The sequence below is a fragment of the Python bivittatus genome, unplaced genomic scaffold (genome assembly GCF_059951505.1).
Source record: "Python bivittatus isolate LINGU-HERP-01145 unplaced genomic scaffold, Pbiv_v1 ctg000570_np1212, whole genome shotgun sequence".
Taxonomy (NCBI): Eukaryota; Metazoa; Chordata; class Lepidosauria; order Squamata; family Pythonidae; genus Python; species Python bivittatus.
Window position 1 is genome coordinate 13,729,881 of NW_028277097.1, and position 21,397 is coordinate 13,751,277.

Below are 21,397 nucleotides of genomic sequence, written 5' to 3' on the forward strand. Positions count from 1 at the left end.
AATTTCCTCTGTGGTCCTCCAATGTACTGCATGTATTTATTTGACCCATGGATCAAATCATAGATGCATATCCTTTCTGTTCACTAAGGATAGGCAAATCTCTTAATTTGATTACCTTTCAGTTTCTCATTTTTGCAAATATCACCAGGTTGATTTTTCTTATTTTCTCATTTTTGCAAATATTAAAATCAGATCGTCCACCGGAGAACCTCTTTTAGAAGTTTGCAATAACAACTATATGTATGTGGGTGCACATTTCTGCTAACATTACTTTTTTTCTAATTTGACTAATGTAAACAAACTATTTACTACGTTTTGGGGAATACCTTCATTATTTTACACGCTTCTCCATAGTATGCTTTTTATATCATTGGCAAATGGACTCGGAATTCTGAATAAATAAGTTTCCATTCATGTATTGATTTGAAAATATTAAATTAGATAAATTTGCATTCCCACATCCAAAAAGTCAAAATTGTTTGGATCAGAACTATTATGTAGATGGACACAGCGCAAATTTCTGAAATGAGATAAAGATATCTCGTAGGTTTACGATGCTTATTTTCTCAAAAAGTAACTAAGGTGTTTTATGCTGTAGAAATATATCAGTGACATGAAGATATAAAAAATTAGGATTTCTAAGAAATATCCTACTTCCTTGATGTGCAGGAAGTCAATAACATACTGTTCCACTCTCATATTTTATTCCTCTTACCGGTTTTGTTTTGTTTATTATTATTATTTTTTTAAAGAAGCTACATATAAAAACAGATACAATTTACAGCCTGCCAAGAGTACATGAATTCTGCTCTATTAAAAAAAAAAAAAGGCTGCAGTTTAGAATAGAAACATAAAGAAAAGAGATATATGGTTTGATATATCACAGAGAAACAGCAAAAAAAAAACAAAAAAAAAAAACACCAAAAATTACCATGGGCTTACACTCCTACAGAAAGATATAGCCCCCATTTACCTCAAAGAAAGATAGCCGTCAATGATCTCCCTCCCCAAAAGAAAGACTAGTCATTAAAAAAACAAAACAAAACTGTAAAATATCCAGCTTCTCTACCTTGTCAACTTAGGGAGAACAAGGGAAAAAAAGAAACCAATAATTATAAATTAAAATTAGTTGCCTACAACATAAGGCATGGGATCTGCTAGTGCCTTCAGAATTAACCCACTTTACTGGGAAATAAGTGTTCATGAATAGCAACTCCAATAAAGTAGGTTAGTTCTGAAGACTCCATGACTTCATGTCCATGTCTCCATGTCCATGTCAATCCAGCAGACTCCATGTCTATTTCATTGCCACAGACTAACATCAATCTTCTCCACATCTGAACGATATGGTATTCTGTTTATAAAATTAACTGATCCTCCATCTGCAAGTACCACTCATTTTCTCTTTCATACACAATAATTTTCTCTCTTACAAACAGAAGCGTACAAGTACAGGTATTTCACTTCTTCCTGTTATCAGCAACAGAAGAAAAATGCAGAATGGGGATGGAGTGCAGGGAAGAAATCACTGGACAGGGAAGAGGGAAAAAACAGAATTGATCTGTTTACTGTATAAGAAAGGATTAATATTTGCTAGGCAAATAGCCCTTCCCAAGGAACTCCTAACTTTCAAGCTATTCTTCAGGTTTTTTTCAGCAGTGATATTTGCACCTCTTGACATTTCTTTTATTTTAAATAGCTTCTTCCATTCTAATCAACTAATGCTAAGTAAAATACGTAGGATGACAGCCTCAAGCACGGGTGATTACTTGCAAGGCAAACCCTCATCTGGAAAATAAAGTCCATTCTGCCCTCTGCCATTCACAAGGAACCCAAAATGATGTGATCCAGCCTAGAAGAATGACATGGAAAGGCAGACATGGAAAGGCAGGTACTGGTCTGTTCCTCTCTATCTGCCAAAGGAACAGCAAACACAAATGTGTATTTTCTTCTTACCTAAATTGTTCTCCCCCTTTTTAAAAAGTCACATCCATTACTATCTGAGGCTGCAGAGAGGAACTGTCTTATCTAAAACTAACTCTTTAGAAAACGGCAGGAGCTTTAGAAGGTTTAAATAAAAGTAACACAGAAAGCTGGAAAATATCAAAGCCATGCTGTGTGCCACCAGTCGTTTCCTGTTGCACTAAAATCCATTAGGTTAGGAGTTGGTGAAGCTCATCACACATCATTATTACCATTATGTCCTTGAAGATGGGATAAGAGGAGTGATGGACTTTTATTTTCCTGCCCACTGGTGTTTATGGCATAATGGGCCTCCTATCTGTCGACTCATTTGATTGCCTGCTTTAATGCTCTGCTCACAATCTGCCACAAAATATGTTAAATTAATGTATTGTATAGCACACTTGATTCAAAATTATGATTGCTATCAAGCAATAATTGATGTATATCAAGCCTGGTCTGATGATCTTTCTCTGTTTATGTCAATGAAACCACTAAAAGAGACGGCGTACTAAATTGTATGCTTTCCAGTAATGACTTCAATATCTTCATATATTGGTTTTTGCAAAGACAATTTAGCAGGGATTAGTGGATTAGAAGAGGTCTTCTTTTAATTGTCTCCTTTTGGGGATAGAGTTCCATTTTAGCCAACTTCTGTACGAAAACCTGCATGTTGGATCAACTACAGTTTCTAAGGCCTCTTTGAAGATAAGCTCCAGTTAAGCACATTGCAAATGTCTAAATTCAGATGTAACACATAACAATATATAAATAATCTTGCTGGATTAGTTGAAGGCCTACCATACCCCAACATGTTGAACTAAGGACTTCTAGGCTTCTCACAAGTGACAAGTTGGAGACATATCCCTCTCCTTTAATTGTTCCCTTGCAGCTGACATTTGGGGGTGGGCTACCTCTGAACCCAGAGATTACATCCCGTCTTTGGGACCAACAGCCTTGGTAGTCTGGACCTCCATGAATCCATCCAATTCCTTTTAGAGCTATTCAAGTAATGACCATCACCAAGTCTTGTGGTAATGAATTCCTTTGGCCACCATGAATCCAAAGATCTAATATGACATCCTGGTTTTAAACTGCTCCACCCCTGCCCCCTACAACAAAATGCACATATTGTTTCTCTAAACCACATTTATATAAAACAGGAACCTACAACTTCTTCTATGTGAAGGGTCCTTCAAGTAGTATGCAAGGGTTTCCAGGACCACACGTGGTCCTGAGACATCAAGATGTAGCCTCAGGGCCTTGGGTTGTACCACTTAGAAAGCTTTCTCTCTCTTTTTTTATATAGAAAGACCCCCATAGTCAATCATAATTTTCACAGGCTATACTTTCCACTGCAATGCCTTTTTATGTAGAATGTTTTCATGAGCCTACCCACCATTCTTTAGTAGGTAGTTGGGTGTTTTTTGGTTTTTTGTTTTGTTTTGTTTTTGTTTCTTTTTCTTTTTTTGGGTCAATTTTCTCCTCTTTCACTTTAAAACAATTTGCATTTTTTCTGGGAAGCCAATATGGAATCCTGAGAAACAAACCTAGGAGGCCTTGGTTTCTATCACTAATGAGATAGAATAATAACAACAGTCAAGTCCCTTAATTTACCCTGCCTTTGATACAGAAAATTCTCACCTATCAAATAATATCCTGACTGCCAACATCCAGATTTCATGATACTGTATCTGACTAATGCAACTAATATACAAAAGGACATAATGACAACATTAAGCATTCCTTTCCCATCTCGTGTGTTATAAAATGAACCCATCTGATTTAGTCAGCTATTTGCCTTGTATTAATTTTATAATTTCATGAATGACTTTATGTAACCTTCAGCTATTTATTTCTCCCTATGTATTTGATAGTTTGAAAATACAAAATTCCCATTAGTCAGAGAATGGTGAAATGAAGAGGCTGTTAGCATGCCTGAACCAAAGTTAGAGATGATTACATGAGATTAATCTTTTGAAAGCCATAGGAGATTTTCTTCCATAGTTTGCTATATTGGGTCAGGCTTAATTAAAACGATGTTTCCATTAAGACACTCAAAATATAAAAAGGAAATGTTATAGTACCGAATGCATTTTACTTCTGCTAAATTATCTGAACATTTGTCATTTCATAGACTTTTAGTTGCTATTTTGGGCAGCATTTTCCAGGACCATTATTCAATGGAAGCCTCATTGAACTGAGGATATTCTGTGCAAGGATACTTTGTATTAATCTGGAACTCTGAAGATCATACAGAATTCCAGCATGTACATATTGGCCATGTCACCATAACCTTTGGGAGATGGTTCACCATTTGCATTCTTCTGAGCTTTGCTGATTATTTTTAGCTGGATAAAACTCTTAGTCATGCAAAGTTCCTGGTAGTTTACAGAAATTTTGATTAAGACAATAATTAGCTGCTGATTGGCCAAAGGTTTGTTGATCTGAAAATCTGTTTTGAAAGTCCTTCATTAAGACAACTTTGGATGGACATCTTTTTCAAAGAATGGGCTGATTCCCCATAAAATCTTCTCCTTATTGTAATGAACAGTATCTTAGTGAGCAGCATCCAAAACAGCTACTAGAAGTCTATTGAATGATTAATTTTTAGGGAAATCTTTCATGCCAATTTAATCAATTGGTATGACATGGCTATCAAGCCAAAATCTTCTTACGTAAGAATATTCACAACAGTATTTCAAATCAGCAAGCTTTATTTACTTGTTCATTTTCCACTGCAATCAGCAGCAAGCTGTTGGCTGAGTCAAAATTTCTGTTACCTGTATGAAATTTTATGTGAGCAACAGCTTTGGAAATCACCAAAGAAGCTCATGTGAATGAGAATGTACATGAGAAATGATCATCCCCATGTTATATTGACTTGGCTACGATGAACAAGCTGGAATTCTGAATGATCATCATAATTTCTATAGACACTATTCCTTTGTTGATTTGACTCTATTTTTGCCCTACTGAGGCTATGATTCTGGATGACAGCACAAAGTGGTAATCCAATTTGTAAAGCCCTTGTGCTACAATGAAACAAAACTCACAGTCAGTTGCAATATTACCATCTCAAAACTCTCTTATTTTCTTGAAGTCTCTGAATCCTTTCGTTCTTACTCCTTGCAGAAAAAAATGAGATGACAAATATGTAAATGAAGCTGCATAGTCTCCTTGTGTGACCCTCCCTCCCTCCCTCCCTTCCTTCCTTCTTTTGTGTTTCCCTTTGTCAAAATGTAGATTGGAAATTCTTTGAGCAAATGCCCTTTACCTTCTCTTTCTTTTTATTCTGTCACTTCTTTGTCAGATGGGTGGCTATATAAATATGATAAATCAATCAATTAATCCTGACTCATGCAAAAAAGGTATGACACTGAGCTTGTTTATTTATTTATGCAATTTATATGGCCACCCAATTCACTCACACTGACTCCGGGTGGCCTACAGAAATAAAAACCCCAAATACAAACCCGCTACATCCCCCCAAAACATATTGCTAAGAAAGGTAATAAAAATAGCAGTAGAAGACTAAATCAGGATAAAGATAACAACAGCATTAACTCAATTAAATCCTTAACTCTTAGACGGCACAAAGATACCTTCTGCTGTTCAAAAGCTGATTCTGGATATATGTGTATAATCACTGACAAGGATCTGTTTTCCTTAAATGTCATGGTGTATTTCTTACACAGTTGTATCCTATGCTTTTCCATGGACTTATTACCCCGTAGAGTCACTGCTGTGAGATGGACAGCCATATAAATCGTTTAACCAAATAAAATAAAATAAAATAAACAAATAAATAAATAAATATTATGAGTAATTGGTTAATGGAAACTTTAAGCTATGCAAGGGGAGGGTGCAGATAGGAAGAGCTTTTTTGTTGAAAAACCTATTAAAGACACAAAAAACCAAATATATCCATAAATCCTGCTTAAAAGCAGCCTGTATACAATAGTTTGAACTATCTTTCTAAATACCTAAGGGGTGTGGCCTTGTATATCATTAGGAAATGAGCATCACGGAGGGATTCTGCTTCAAGAAAAGTACTGATCCTTATAGTTATCAATTTAGCTTTAAAAGCTTTAGGCGTTCAGTTCAGCATTCTTATTAATGAGGTTGAGGATAATGGAAGTTGGTATGGAAGAAGGTGAAGTGGCCACAAATAATCACAAATAGCACCTTGAATCATGTCCCCAGAGTGGCTAGTAATATTAACTCTGGGCAAATATGTAACTGGTGTTGGCCCAGCTCCTGAGAAGCAACTTTTGGGAACAAGTTCCAAACTTGAATACATCACAGTTGATCTAATCTGGAACTTCTAGAACAGAGTAGTCCTGTTATAAGTTCCAGATGTTTAAGGTTTCAGATCTAGATGGTCAAAAACACTATGGTTGTTGGGTTCGTGCCTGATTAGAGAGAACTGCATACAATGAAACATCACCTTTGTGTCTCCTAAATTTAGAAACAATGGATACAAATGGGGGGGGGCAAGGGATGGAAAAAAGGCTTCTAAAGGCTCTGCAGCTGATTATTAATTAAGTTGACATGCATATAATGATACCCCTATCCCTTAGAAACTGGTAGGGGATAATTAATTTTTCTATTCCACTTCTCACTTTAATCTCCTGTACCTATTATTATTATTATTATTATTATTATTATTATTGAAGTACTTTGCTCCATTGATTCCAGTAACATTCCCATTGGACAGTAGACTGTAATTTATTGTTAGATTTAACCTTCTAATACCATATTATTATCAGTTATTTTCTAGCTGGTATATTAGATCAAGACTCTTCCAAAAACCTTGTTCAAGCTTTTTGTCACCTATTTGACTTACTAAAAAAGCATCTGGCTGATTCTGTGAGCTACTGTAATCATAAATATGCAGCTTCATTAGGGGAGTTATCATTTCTGTGGCAATAAAAAGTCACCATCTGTAGATTTTTGTTCTATTTCTCCAGAAAATATTATAGTACCACATGGGTCACCCCAGCTTTCTCTACCCTGATGTGTATTAGGGTGTGTTGGGATCACAACTCCCAAAACTGTCAATCACACAAACACGTAATTCATCCATACTGAGTCTGGCAATTTGGGGCAACTTGCTTTGTGTGTGTGTGTGTGTGTGTGTGTTGCATTATAATTTACTTGTTGAAACATTTAAAGGAACAGAATAAGTAGATATATAAAAGGGAAAAAATCATAAGAGACATAGTGGATAAGAATAAAATATCAGTAAATAAACAAAGAATTAACTATCATAAAATTTAAAATTGTTTAATTCACTATTTGATTGATTGATTGATTAAATGTACAAAACTAAAACTCAAGATCTCTTACAAAGTTATAAACATGATATTAATATTGATAGCACCACTATTTGTCATTGTTCCAAAGACAGATTTTCCTTGTAAAGGAAAAAAAGGGGGGGGGAGGAAAATCCGGGGGAGATGGACAGCATACAGATTTAAATAAACAAACAAACAAATAAATAAATAAATAAATAAACAAAATGGGAAAAAAGTGGCAGCGCAGCCACTTAAAGCCAAGAGTCCTAGTCCTGACAGTGACTCAGTGAGCTTCTTAAAAGGACTTCAGCAGTATAGTTTCGAATATATTGCTTTTACTGATTTTTCTTTTCTTTCTTGGAAAAAAAAATAGAAAGAAAGAAAAGAAAAATCAGTAAAAGCAATATATCCATTTCAACCATGAAGTCAGCCCATACTCTAACTATGCACCAATTATATTCATCTCCCTGCCCATTTCAACCATGAAGTCAACCCATACTCTAACAATTAAGAGGAACTCTTATGCCGATTTACTTGAGGTCTCTCCAGTTGAAACTGGCTTCATCAATGGGGCCCTAGGGCGAAATGGGAGAGAAGGAGAGGCAGAAAAATATAGAGATCACAGATCAAACAGTATTAACCAATGATAACTGTAAGGGAGAAATTTGGTTTTAGTCATATTTACCATTAAGGCTGCTCCTGTCAATCAAATTAGTGTCAACTGGCCAGTAGGCCCCATCTCCATGACGACCTGAGAAAAAGAAAACAAACATCAGAACTGAATAACCACCTGAGCCGAGGGCTTTAAAGGGTGTCAATGTGATGTTTAAGCCATTAGATATTGTGAGAGAAGGCAACTGTATGTCAACATGAAAGCAGACTTTCTAAACTAAAATCTTGGAGGGTTTTGATTCTCCTTCTCTCCACTCTTCCTTTGCTATCTAGGGTTGCTACCTGAAAGTGACAAAATAGAAGAGTGTGGTACCAGCCAAAAAATTCTCTCAGAAGATGACAGATCTGATAGAAGATAGCATGCTTCTTATGACAAACATGGTGTGATTTGCTGTCCCTTTGCAGGAGTTCAAGTTCTCTCATAACTTCAGTTTTGACATTTCTTTTCTAGTCCAGGTAACAGGTGGCAGCCTCTTTTCCTTAGCAGTTAGATGCTTAGCTCTGTGGCACACGCAGCAGAGGGCCGTGTAGGGCTTCAAAAGTCTCCTGTGCTTGGACAACCAACATTGTAGAAACTTTCAATTGCAATTGCTAATGAATATTCTATTGCACTTTTTTTAAAAAACTTTCTTAGTGAAGGGGGAATGCAAGACACCTAAGAGTTCTTTTTGATGGGAGCAGTATATAAGCCATAGATAGATAGATAGATAGATAGATAGATAGATAGATAGATAGATAGATAGATAGATAGATAGATAGATAGATAGATAGATGGATGGATGGATGGATGGATGGATGGATGGATGGATGGATGGATGGATGGATGGATGGATGGATGGATGGACGGACGAACGAATGAATGAATGAATATTTCAGGTATGGTAAAATGATACAAAATGACTTGATTTCTTATAATTGCAGAATCTGAAAAGGTCCACCATCATGCTAAATACCCTCTCTCATCTACCTCTGAATATCCACAATAACTCTAGACTCAGCAATGTACCTAAACAGGCTGGTTACTTTCCATGGTTTAGCAAAAATGACCTAGTAAGTGTCATTAAAAAAAAAAAAAATCACACTTTTGATGGGTTATTTCAGCACATAGGTGGCACTGAAAAAGAGCCAATTCTTAGTTCTGTCATCTTGTTCTTCACCTCCAGCAGAAAAATATCTTTGCTTGTCTCCTGAGAATGGTGCTTAACAGATACCAGCCATGTCCCAAGCTACAGGGGAATCAAAAGCTATATTCCCCAAATAATTTATTGTTGTGGGAAAAAGGCCCAGTAAATAAGGAAACAAAGCATCTGGTGATATTGCAACAAAGTATGGCTTATTGGTATGCACTAACCTACAGTGATCACTGGGCTCCTGGCCAGAGAAATGCTGAAGAGCCAGGAAGGCTACAAAGTTAGATGATATGCCCTTTCAAGAGGATATGATGTATTACAAAGGTACAGTAATGTAAATTACTATACGACTTTCATATGCTACATCAGATAAGGTGAGGGGGTGACCTTACTATCAGGACCATTCTGGTGCCTTTGAATTTCTGCATTTCAAAGAAGGTCCTTTCTCTGCCCTCCCTTTCTGATGCTAACACTAGCTAACATAAACATTTATTCTTTAGTATGCTCATCAAGTGAACCTTTTCATACTTCTCGGAAAGACAACAGCTTGCTTTATGTTATCAGTCCCCTTTTCCCTGCAGGACCATCTTCTCTCATCATTACATTTTTGCCTGCTGATTCAAAGTCTTTTATAATAGTCAATTTTCTTAGTAAAGGAATCAAACAATTACAGCAAAGGTTTCCAAATTACTTCTTTAACGTCCACATTATCTTCCTACCATCTCTAGTGTTTTTGGATTCATTCGTGCTTGCCCCAATAATTGGGGCTAGAAAGCCAAATAAAAGAGTGAAGCCACAATACACCTTTCACAGCAGATGCAGGTTCTTAATTTACTATGAAAATATGAATGTCTCATAATAAAAGGTCACAGGGCAGTCTCATACCATTCAGGGACTGCACGGCTGATGGATTGGCTCATATTATCTTGGAAATTCATGATACAAATTTAGCAATAGCTTATACCTTCTTGGAGAACCTGACATACACTTGAGAGAGATGATGTTAAGTTGAGGACTTGATTCTTTTCATTAGAAGAGGTGCCTCCAGCTTAGGTGCATCTGAAATTATTTCTCTTTAATGCTTTTGCCTGTCAATGTATGAGGTGCTGTGGCATGAAAGGCACAATTAGGAATGTAAAGTCATTATCATCATAGGAGCTTTCAGCATAATCAACTTCTCAGTCAAGTTAATTGCAGAGTCATTGGCATTTGATCCTCCGTAAAGTTGAACAATATTGAGTCATAATCATTAGGAATGGAGAGCAAACAGGCCATTTGCATAGTCACAAACCCAATGGGTCTCTCACCCTTTCCTTTCCTGTTGTTTTGTGCATACAGACTAAAAATATTTTTTTAGTACCTGCATCCCCTGCAAAGCTTTAAAACCATTTCCTCTATGAACAGTCAAAGCCAGATTGACCAGCCAAATTACTGAGACATAGTGCTAATATTATCCCATTTCTACATTACTTTGACCGACCATGAATTTTTGCCTTGAATTCTGTATGGGTGCAAGCACCGCCTTAGTTTCAAAACCAGAAATCTCAAGGAATAATGGTTCATATTAACTTCTATTTAACCCACGAAAAAATAGAAGAAATGACTGAATGCATGAGTTTTCTTTCCATTCTGTTGAAACCCCTTATAATCATCAGAAACTGTAAGCACCTTAAAAAAAAACTGTTTAGCAGGTCAACATGAATTTGTCAACAGAAGTCTCACAGGATAATTCTCCTCATTTTTCCCCATCTCTTTTGCCTCTTTAAGGAGGCAAATTTCCTAGTAGATTGTGGGGATACTGTAGATATAATATAGCTTGTTTCTAAAAGTTAGTAAGTACACAGTGACATTCTGATTAGCAAGATAGTTAAATATTTGCTGAATGGCATGACAGTTAAATGGATAAATGGCTGGGTCAAATAATTTCACTCCGAGTACTCATCAATGGCTTCTCATCAAATAGGGGAATGTACAGAATGAGATAAAGTAAGGTTCATTCCATGGCCCTTGAACATTTCAACATTTGTATTACTGACTTGGATAACGAGGTACAAGATTATCTTTTCCGATTTGCAGATGACAAAAATTGAGTGGAATAACTAATATGCTAGTAGACATAAATAAGATTTAGAACAGTCTTGCTAGGTCAGAGAAATGGACTAAAAATAACTGAATTAAATTTAATAAATTTAATAATTCAATGCAATTCAAATTTAAATATAAATACATTTATTATATGTGATAGTGTGGCTTGGCTATTACTGTCAATCCATGATCTGGTTTTTCTTAGAGGACTAGGTATGCAAAAGGGATCATTTTATTGGGTTTAGGCATTTCTACAACACAACTGAAAGGGTAGAGTTAGTTTAATCCTATGCATGACTGGGTCTGTTTAGAGCTAATTGGATCAAATTACTCCTTTTTGGTGTTCTCACACACATTAGTCCCCCATATATCTACTTAAGTCAAAGTTATTGTGGGAATAGTTCCTTTAAAAAAACTGCAACCAAATTGCAACAGGTTCAGTCAAAAGCAATAGGGATAACCATGGATAACTAAGATCTAGGAAGAAAGGTGAAAGGATCTGTGTATGTTTGGCCTTGAGAAAAGAAGACAGATGGGGGATGAGATTCCTAAAAGGATGTCACCTAGAAGGTGAAAATGTCACTATTTGTTGACTACTGCAATGAGTTCTACTTAGGGCTGCCCTTAAAGACCACTAGGAAACTACACTTGGTCCAAAATGCAGAGGACCACATACTGTCTGACTCTTGACATTGGGAGCATGTAACATCAGTTTTGTGGGCCCTACTTTGGTTACCAATTAGTTTATGGTACAGTTTAAGATGCTGGTCCTCTCCTGTCCAATGCTAACAGTGTAAAACAGCCTCCTAGTAGAAGTGATGCTAACCCATTCCTTGTTGATGTATCAGAAGCTATTAAGTATGGAATTGTTTCTGAAAGACTTTCCCTGATTTAATAATGGCATATTGAACTTCTATTTTTAATGTTTTCATTTTTCTGTTTGGTTGGTGTTTTGATTGTCCTTATTGTAAAGTTTGTACCATAGACATTTTAATTATTTGTTTATATTCTCCATAACCCACCAAGAGTTTTTTTCAATTGGAGGAGGAGGGAAATGTTTTTTAAAAAAATAAAGTAAAACAAAACAAAACACAAATAAAATAATTATTTTACTCCACAATGCAGGCCATGGAATAATGGCTTTGTGTCGCTGCATAAGTTCAAAAAGAGGATGGCCAGCTAACTATATGGATTGATTTATTCTGGATTTTTAAAGAGGGCAGGAGAGTTGACTCAGTGGCCCAAATGACCCCTTCCAACTCTGCTCTCCTATGATACCTCTGAAATTAGACCACCCATATCTTTCATATGTATTCAGAGGTGTTCAAAAGAAGGGAGATGCAGTGGTGTAGTGGCTTAATGATGCTGGAGTTGCCAACCAGAAATGGTTGACACTCCAGCGGTTCGAGCCCAGCTCTGCATGATGGGGTGAGCTCCGGTCATTCATCCCTAGCTCCTGCCCACCTAGCAGTTCGAAAGCATACCATCTGCGAGTAGATAAATAGGTACTCCCATTTCGGCGGGAGGAAATGCTGGTGGTGCTTTGCGCAGGGGAACAGGAACCGGTTGCTGGACCCACCTAGACGCAATCAGCAGAAGACGCAACGCGATCAATGGAAGACTGGCGGAGGAAGAAAGCCCGGATGATCCGACTCAGTTTAGTTAATGTAATTGTTAATATGTCATTGTTAGCATATAAATAACATTGTAAGCCACTCAGAGTTGCTTGTAAAAGCAAGATGAGCGGCCATATAAATATAATGTAGTAGTAGTAGTAGTAGTAGTAGTAGTAGTAGTAGTAGTAGTAATAATAATAATAATAATAATAATAATAATAATAATAATATACATCTTCCTTGGGAAGCCAAACAGTCAAGGTTTAAGGTAAAACATCTTGTCATTTTACTGACAGCTGAGTCAAAAATTCAACAGCTGTTAACAAGTATCACCCATGACATTTCAACAAAACTAGTTTCATATCGGCTTTATGACCGTATGATTTTATGACTCTGCTTTGACAAACAAAGAGAACCAAGTGGAGAAAATTACTCAGTATTTCAAAATGGGCTACCAGGGCTAAAATAGTTAGACTCATGCTCATTTTGTGAGGAGAATGATAGTTTTTTTTTTTTAATGAACTGCATAAGAAATACCCGAATCCCTCTAATCCCTCCATATCTTAAAAACAATAGCTAAGAAAATAGCACAAAAAGGAAGAATGGCCTCCAGCTCACATGTGATTTGGGCTTTGGGTAAACTATGGTCACAGTCTACAGATATCGTCTTTTTTTAAGGCATACGTAATGAAAAAGACATCATTCTTCTGTCTATTGTCAGGGGATAGCTACATGTGAAAGTTACTGGATAAGAGGCTGAAAAATAACTATTCCTAACTTATCTTATATTGGTGAAATTAAGAAACTGATAGGCATTGAAGTACCTTCCTTGTTTATAGGAGATATAAATCAGACCTACCTCTAATCCAGGCCTGCACAACATACGGCCAATGGACTGCTTGTGGCCCGCCAGAGGATTTCATGCAGTCCGCATCGCTCGGGAGCGCGAGGTCCAAAAATGCAGTATGTGGGGTTTTTTTAAATAAAGTTTCCACAATGAACTGTCGCAGGGGTGATTTCCGGGAAATAACCAAGCAGCGCTCAGCCTGTGAGCGCTGACACATTATGACGGCGATGAGGATGGCAAAATTACTCACCGAAGCAGCTCTGGGAGAACGACCATTTCCAAGCTCACTTGGGAAGTGAGGCACTAAAAACCTATCTGCGGCCTAAAGAAATTTAGCCTATTTAATTTTGGCCCTTACCTGCTGCCAAGTTGTGCAGGTCTCCTCTAATTAGTCATTTGCATATAATGACTGGCTGACAAGTGACATTACTTGTCTGGTAGAACCATATTTACAAATCCTAAACCATGCGAAACCTCTCCATCTTTAAATGAACTATTCCCATATTTCTGTAGTTAAGATTTTAGCAGGCCTAAAATTAGTGTCAGATATTCTGAACACAGAGTTATATTTGGGGATTCACACAACCTTCATTGATCACTAGGAATACAGAATGCTGAAAGAGGACCAACAGTAAGAATTGTCATATGTTTTTAATGTGGGTATTATGACTAGGTTCCCCTGTTGTAGAAAACATTGCTCAACTACAGTTAACTGAAGATAGCTTCTGCTCTGTTAAATCTTTCCTCCAGTGCTTTCTCCTATAGTGGAATTGTTAGTCTGTTCTGATCATCCCAATGATTAGCAAGAAAGGATACTGGGAGAGGATCAAAAAAGTCCCATTGAGTATGGAGGAAAGAGGTTTGCTTTGAAAAAGACATCTCAATTTTAACAGCAAAATAATCAAGACCTCGAATTTGCTTTAACAATAAAGACATGAACTCTAAGAACTAAGAAGAGCCTTGCTGGATTTGGCCAAGACCCACCCTAGCTCATAATTTGGTTTCTCACACTGGTCAGACCAATATCTGTAGATGATTTCAAGCAAGAAATGGGAACGTATACCTCACCTATATACTGCAACTCATACTTGGGAGTATTATCTTCAGTCCAGGAGTAATATTGATAACTTTCCTGAATTTATCAAATCCCCTTTAAAAACCATCCATATTTGTAGCCATCGCCATGTTTTGATAACGGTAATTGTTTCTAGTCCTGGTTTGCTAGAATACCATCTATCTGTCTGTCACTCTATCATCTACCTACTTACCTCTCACAGAATCATTTTAAGACTTGCCATGTTTATGAATAGGGAAATATTTTATGATGATTAATTCTAAAAATACTAATCACAAGGAATGTTTACACTCTTGCCCCCAAAGACCATGTAATCCTGGTAGCTGCTGAACTCCTAAATCTTCTGGCTCTTTCCATTTTTTTCCCCCTTTGAAACAAAATAACAATAAGAATGATGGCCAATTATATTCTATTATCTCCAGACCCTGCTATGTGTTTCAACTGCAGGAAATCTTTCTAATTCCTTAGCTCTGAAGATATTGCCTTTTCATCTGTTTCATCAAAATCAGGGGTGTGGGTGAGGGTTGTGAAAGCAACTTTCTGGGTGAGGAGACAAATAAGCTTTTGTTGAAAAATTCTTTCTCACCCCTGTTCTTCCATCTCTGTGCTTGCTGTAGATACCCGAGTCAGAAGGAAATGTGTTGCTTTGTTTAAAAATGGCTCTGAAATTCATCTGAATCCCTCTGCATTGTACTATGCTGTGTTCCATTTGGCACTCTTCCTCTAAACACACACACACACAGACACACACAGACACACATAGACACACACAGACACACACACACACAGAGCTAAGGGAAAGTTGCTTTGCTTTTTCTGCCCTGCTTTTTTTTTTTTTTTTAGTGGCAAAGAGGCCTCCAGCACAGGGCGAAGTGTCTGAGTGAATGTTGGTATTAGGAAATAGATGTAATTTGCAGAGGTGTCACCACCAGCTGGGTGGAAGCATCTTGACAAGATAGACCAGACGTTTTCTGGTTTGCAGCCAAACAATGTTGAGCAGAGACAGTTCTGTGCTTCATGTAACCAAGCAGCAACATGCTCGCTATAGTCCAAGGAAGACAGACGGTGAATTATCCTGTTTTATTACAACAAAAAAAGCAAATAGAGATTTAAAAATAATAATAATGAGAGGGGGAGAGAGAGAGAGAATCTTCAACTTCTATTCTGCTGTTCACTCAGACAATCAGCAGACTGTTTATTAATGAGATTCAGTGCAATCAGCCTCAAATGGCTAGTGCCTTGTCAGATGCTCCATGCCAATCCTTGTTCAGGAATGGTTCAGTAATTAGAACCCAATGCTTTGTTTGGAGGCGGGAGTGGGGAATTGCTTCTAATAACAGCTTGATGAAACTTTGGGAGGGGGGTTGGCAGCTACAGTCAAAGTGCTGGTGGATTTTATGCAGCCTGAATTTGCCAGATATACACCTGGGTCATAGATCATTGTCAGTAGTTGGGCAGGGGCTGTGGCTAATGAGCTCCAAAAGTGAGAAAAAGAAACCTTGTGGTGGTGTCCCTTTCTGAGATTTAAAAAACAAAACAGTTATCAATCTTATTTTGATATGGATACCAATCCTTCTGAACACAACTTGCCCTTTATGCAATGTTTCCCCCAAAATGCTCCCTCTCAGATTTTTTCTGCATGCTTATTTTTCAAATGAGGGGATTTTGCAAAATGGACTGAAGTTTTCTGTCAAGTTCTGCTTAAAATATGTGAAACTGGAAAAAAGCTATTGGGATCATTCACCTTACAAGGGGCATGGTTTCTTGGCTTCTGGTACTTTCCCCAAATATCCAGCAAAATGAAACGACATACAACTTTTTCTTTACAAAAATAGGAGACAGAAACAGGCCAAGCAACAGGTAACTTTTGCAGAACATTTTATAACAATGGCTTATTCCTTAGCTTTCTGTTGTGGAGGGTGGAAATGGAAGAGACATAGTGACTGGATATAATGGTATGTGGAAATGACCTTGGGAGAGCCACAAACTAGACAACAGTCAGACAAGTGGCAATTGAGTCTGTGGAAGGAATGGTGGCATGGCCAACATCTCAGAAGGGATCCTCCTTGGTTTCCTGGACTGTAAAGGTGAGTGGGGAGAGATATACTTTCAGACTGCAAGATTCTGTTGATGTAACCTTACAATAAAGATAGAGCTGGTACCCCTGGGTGTGCTTCTTGTCTGGACAACCAGCAGCAAGATGAATGGACTCAGTTACAGTGACAATGGGTACACTGTTGGAAGATCTGAAGGACCAGGTTAGGGACAGATTGTTACAGACAAAATCTAACTATGTGGTCACTAGGAGATGAAAACTCCTTGATGGCACATAATCAATCAATCAATCAATCAATCAATCTGTCATCAAGTTTGAGGATCAGAGTGAGTGTCTGAGCCAGTGCAACTGCTGTGCTCATTTGTGTTTTGTGTGTGTGTGTTTACCTTGGCTGGTGATTATGTGTCTGCTGTTGTTCTTTATTGTTTTATATTTTCATGCTGTTTTTATTATTGTTAGCTGCCCAGAGTCATGAATTTGAGATGGGTGACCATATAAATTGAAATAGATAGATAGATAGATAGATAGATAGATAGATAGATAGATAGATAGATAGATAGATAGCTGTATCGTTCTCCCTCCCCCCAATATACTTTATCCAATTCATTGACTTAAAGGCATGCAACATTTGCTTTAACCAATGATCCCCACGAAATAAAGCTACATGGGCTCCTACTTTGGAGAAGCCTTTGATTCTCCTGTTTTGCCTTCAGATCTACAGGTCTACAAGTCTTTTCGGTTGATCACCAAAATCATTTAAAACATCCCCCTCCCTAAATATAGCTTCAGATGGGAAATAAAATAATATGGTTTTGCTCCAGCTGTTTGCACATATCCCTGAGACACAGTCCAAAGCCATATGAGAAATCACAGAAAATTTACAATTCAAACAGGATATCATGTGCCTTTGATCCATAGATCCCCAAGGACCCAATTTCATTGCTTTATTTATTACTGTAGTAATGCCTATGCTATCTACAAGTAGTTTTTTTTTCTTTTAATTCCCAAACTCCACAAAAGGATAATTTTCTATGCTAACTTGTCACATTATCCTTCTCTTCATACAGATGTATAAAGCAAATCCACTTGCTTGTCATCAATATGGCTACTGTCTTTATGCCCAGTTTGTTGGCTTATTGGAGAGCGAAGGAGCTGAATAATCAGTGTGGAAAGCAAGATACAGTAATACCTCGGTTTACGAACACTTCTATTCATGAACAATTCGGTTCGCAAACAGCAGTGTTCGCAAAATTTTGCTTCCGTTCGCGAACTCTGCATTGGGTGATGAACACGACCGTGGCCATCTTCCCTGCTTTGACACGTGGTCGTGGCTTCCTCTAGGCGAGATCACGGTCGCAGACAGACACTTGCTGTGAAGCTTTTTGGTGTTGCCTCAAGCAAGGTTAGTGTTCTCTCTCTTCATACTGTACTGTACTGTACTTAGTTTCATATTTTTGTGGTTAAAAAAAATACATATGGTTCAGAACGGATTAACCTTATTTACATTGAACTTTATGGGGAAATTTGATTCGGTTTGCGACCAATTCGGCTCGCAACCAGAATCTTGGAACGAATTAAGTTCGTGAACCAAGGTACCACTAATGAAATAGATGGGAATGAACATTTCTTTGCTATGATGCTTGCCCAAGCATCAACAATGTAATAAATACATGCGCTTCAGTAACATGGAACTGGGAATAGCCAGCACTTCATGGTTCTGGTTGCCTGCATCAAATGCAGTTCCTTAAACAATGTGAATTCACAATGGTTAAAGCTCAGAATCCATAGTTTTCTCAGAAGTTTGCCACATGGGTAGTAATTGATCACCTCCAATCTGCTAAAAGTTGAGTGTACAAAATTCATCAGGTTTATCTCATGTGCTCACTAAAAAGAGAATCAGGCCAATGAAAGCAGAACTAGTGTTACATCTGGATAAACAGGGCATGAGGACGTGACTCCCTGTTTCAATTTCCCTTGTGCCATGTAGGCAAAGCTGCTCCTCATAAGGTACTTTATGGTATCTTTGTAGGAACACCGAGGGGAGAATGCTGAAAGGAGCCATTGTGAAAGTTCTACCATGTTTCAAGGCCCTAATTTATTCAGGGGACTGGTGGGCTTAAAATGATTCAGAAACCCTGTCAGAAAGGTGACAACGAACTCAAATCCTTTTCCTGTTCACCATGAAAAAATCCCCTGTCTGCAAATCTAAGCAGCAGTCTCATATCCCTGAGAGATTAGAAAATTAAGGAGAAAAACATACAAGCCTCATTTCCTGTCAGCCCTTTAAGATAGGCCAGACTAGAAAACCAAAGTTACAAATGCTAATACTACTTTTATTATATGGTTACAGTAACAGAATCTTGCACGTCTGAATACCCTTCGCCCTCCCTCTCTTTTTCTTCATAGAACTAGGGAGAGTCAAGTCAGGAATGCTTTCTCAAACTACATTTCTGCTTTAGACTCAGTTTTATCTGGCCAATGGTTGCAGCTCTTCCTTCTGTTCCTCAAGGTTACTCCTACAGCCCATTGCCTTTCCTCTCCAAAGTGCCTGTACCAGTTAGACTAAAATTAGTCATATGAGGGTAGGGCAGTCCTGCCAGAAGAATGTACAGGTTTTGCTAGAAATTAGAGCACCAAAGGGAAGTTCTGGCCTCATCCTTAATTAAGTCTGTTTCCATCTTCTGGGCTGCACTGGGCACCCAGCTGTGAGCAATTTAGATTATATACTTACCACCTGTCCAAAAATATACTATAGGCAAATCTGAGATCCATACAACAGTTGGGCTAAGCCCTTAGCCTTACCTTAATGGACAATGCGAAAGCTGGCTTGAAACTCAACATTAAAAAAACTAAGATCATGGCATCTGGACCCATCAATTCCTGGCAAATAGAAGGGGTAGAAATGGAAGCAATAACAGACTTCATTTATTTGGGCTCCAAGATCACTGCAGACGGAGACTGCAGCCATGAGATTAAAAGACGCTTGCTCCTTGGGAGGAAAGCTATGGCAAACCTAGATAGCATATTAAAAAGCAGAGACGTCACCTTGCCGACAAAGATCCGCACAGTCAAAGCTATGGTTTTTCCAGTATTAATGTATGGCTGTGAGATTTGGACCATAAGGAAGGCTGAGTGCCGAAGAATTGATGCCTTTGAACTGTGGTGCTGGAGAAGACTCTTAAGAGTCCCCTGGACTGCTAGGAGGTCAAACCAGTCAATCTTAAAGGAAATCAACCCTGACTACTCAATGGAAGGATTGATACTGAAACTCAAGCTCAGATACTTTGGTCACCTAATGATAAGAGAGGACTCTTTGGAGAAGACCCTGATGCTGGGAAAGATTGAAGGCAAAAGGAGAAGAGGATGGCAGAGGATGAGATGGTTAGATAGCATCCCTGAAGCAATGAGCATGAAACTGAGCAGATTCAGGGAGGCAGTGAGGGACAGGAAGGCCTGGCGCGATACGGTTCATGGGGTCACGAAGAGTCGGACACGGCTTAAACGACTGAACAGCAACAACAATGGACAATGATACATGCTGTTCTGTAGAATGAAATAATATGAAGGTGGCTATGATACTTACCAGCCTCTTCAAACTCAGTTTGAGCCTTCTAAGAATGTATTGCCTCAAAAGCAAGCCTTCCAGATATTTATAACTCTTTGCTTGTGCAATGTCAGTTCCACAAATGCGCCATTTGTGAAAAGCAGCCATTTTGGTTAATTTTGTAACTTTGGTCATTCTAAAGACAATGTGTAAATGCTCTAATATTCTTCCTTGCAAGGGCAGGCTGAAGTTTAAAGGGTTCCTCATCGCCCTGAATGCCTGAGACTCTATAACGGCATCATCAGCATATTAATATTGCTATTGGTTTTCTGGCCAATACAAAGGGATAAAAATCAGCATTATTTATCCCCATTGAATTTATATAGCAGTTAAACCCAATGAGGCAAGAATACATTGCTCCTGGTCTTAGAACCCTATGGACTGTACCTTAGTTTAAGGGAGGAAATATCCTTAGCTTATGGATGAAAAGGAATAGAAGGCCAGCAAGAGGAAAACTCTAGCTTTATATCAAACCTGTCCTGTTTTTTTGTCTATAATCAAGGATAGTATTTGAACTAGATGGATTTATGGTGTGACAATTTCCTCTTAAGTTCTTATGCTCACAGTAAATAACACTGCTTAAAATCCTCTCCACCAGCACTTGGTTTATGCAAAGGCCAGGTCTCAGAATATGTTGGCCGATCTTTAGCTTGTTCATAATGCTAAGCTTCTAACTGCATTTGTCTGAGCACTCCTCATTTGTTCGGTACTGTGTATAGCAAAGACATGCCGAGGCTGTATAAAATGTTCCTGGCTAGTACCATATCAAAGATATTCATTCAGGTGATGTGAAGTCAGTGTCATTTCGATGGAGCCAGTGTGCGCCTACAAACATCGATGGGCAGGGTCCTGCCCATGGATAAATGAATCTTTCCCACATGGAAAACATCTTTGCATCTTTTCCCTACATGCACACATTTAAAAGCGCACTGAAGGTGTTCAGATGTACCTACAAAGGTAACCAGATATAGGCATATGTTCTGTGTCAAGGGTTATCTAGTAGTGGAGCAGAACTCATGAACTCATAAAATAGAATGAGATAGAGAACAA

The 21,397-nt window shown here is 38.0% G+C and overlaps 1 protein-coding gene across 1 annotated transcript in view; it reads right to left on the reverse strand.

Annotated features, from left to right (window-relative positions):
- Positions 1 to 21,397, reverse strand: part of DCC (DCC netrin 1 receptor) — a 603,623-nt gene that overhangs the window by 59,213 nt on the left and 523,013 nt on the right. The window contains exon 23 of the mRNA XM_088152996.1: positions 7,948 to 8,013. Coding sequence (XP_088009122.1) covers positions 7,948 to 8,013 — 66 coding nt within the window. The remainder of the gene's footprint in view (positions 1 to 7,947; positions 8,014 to 21,397) is intronic.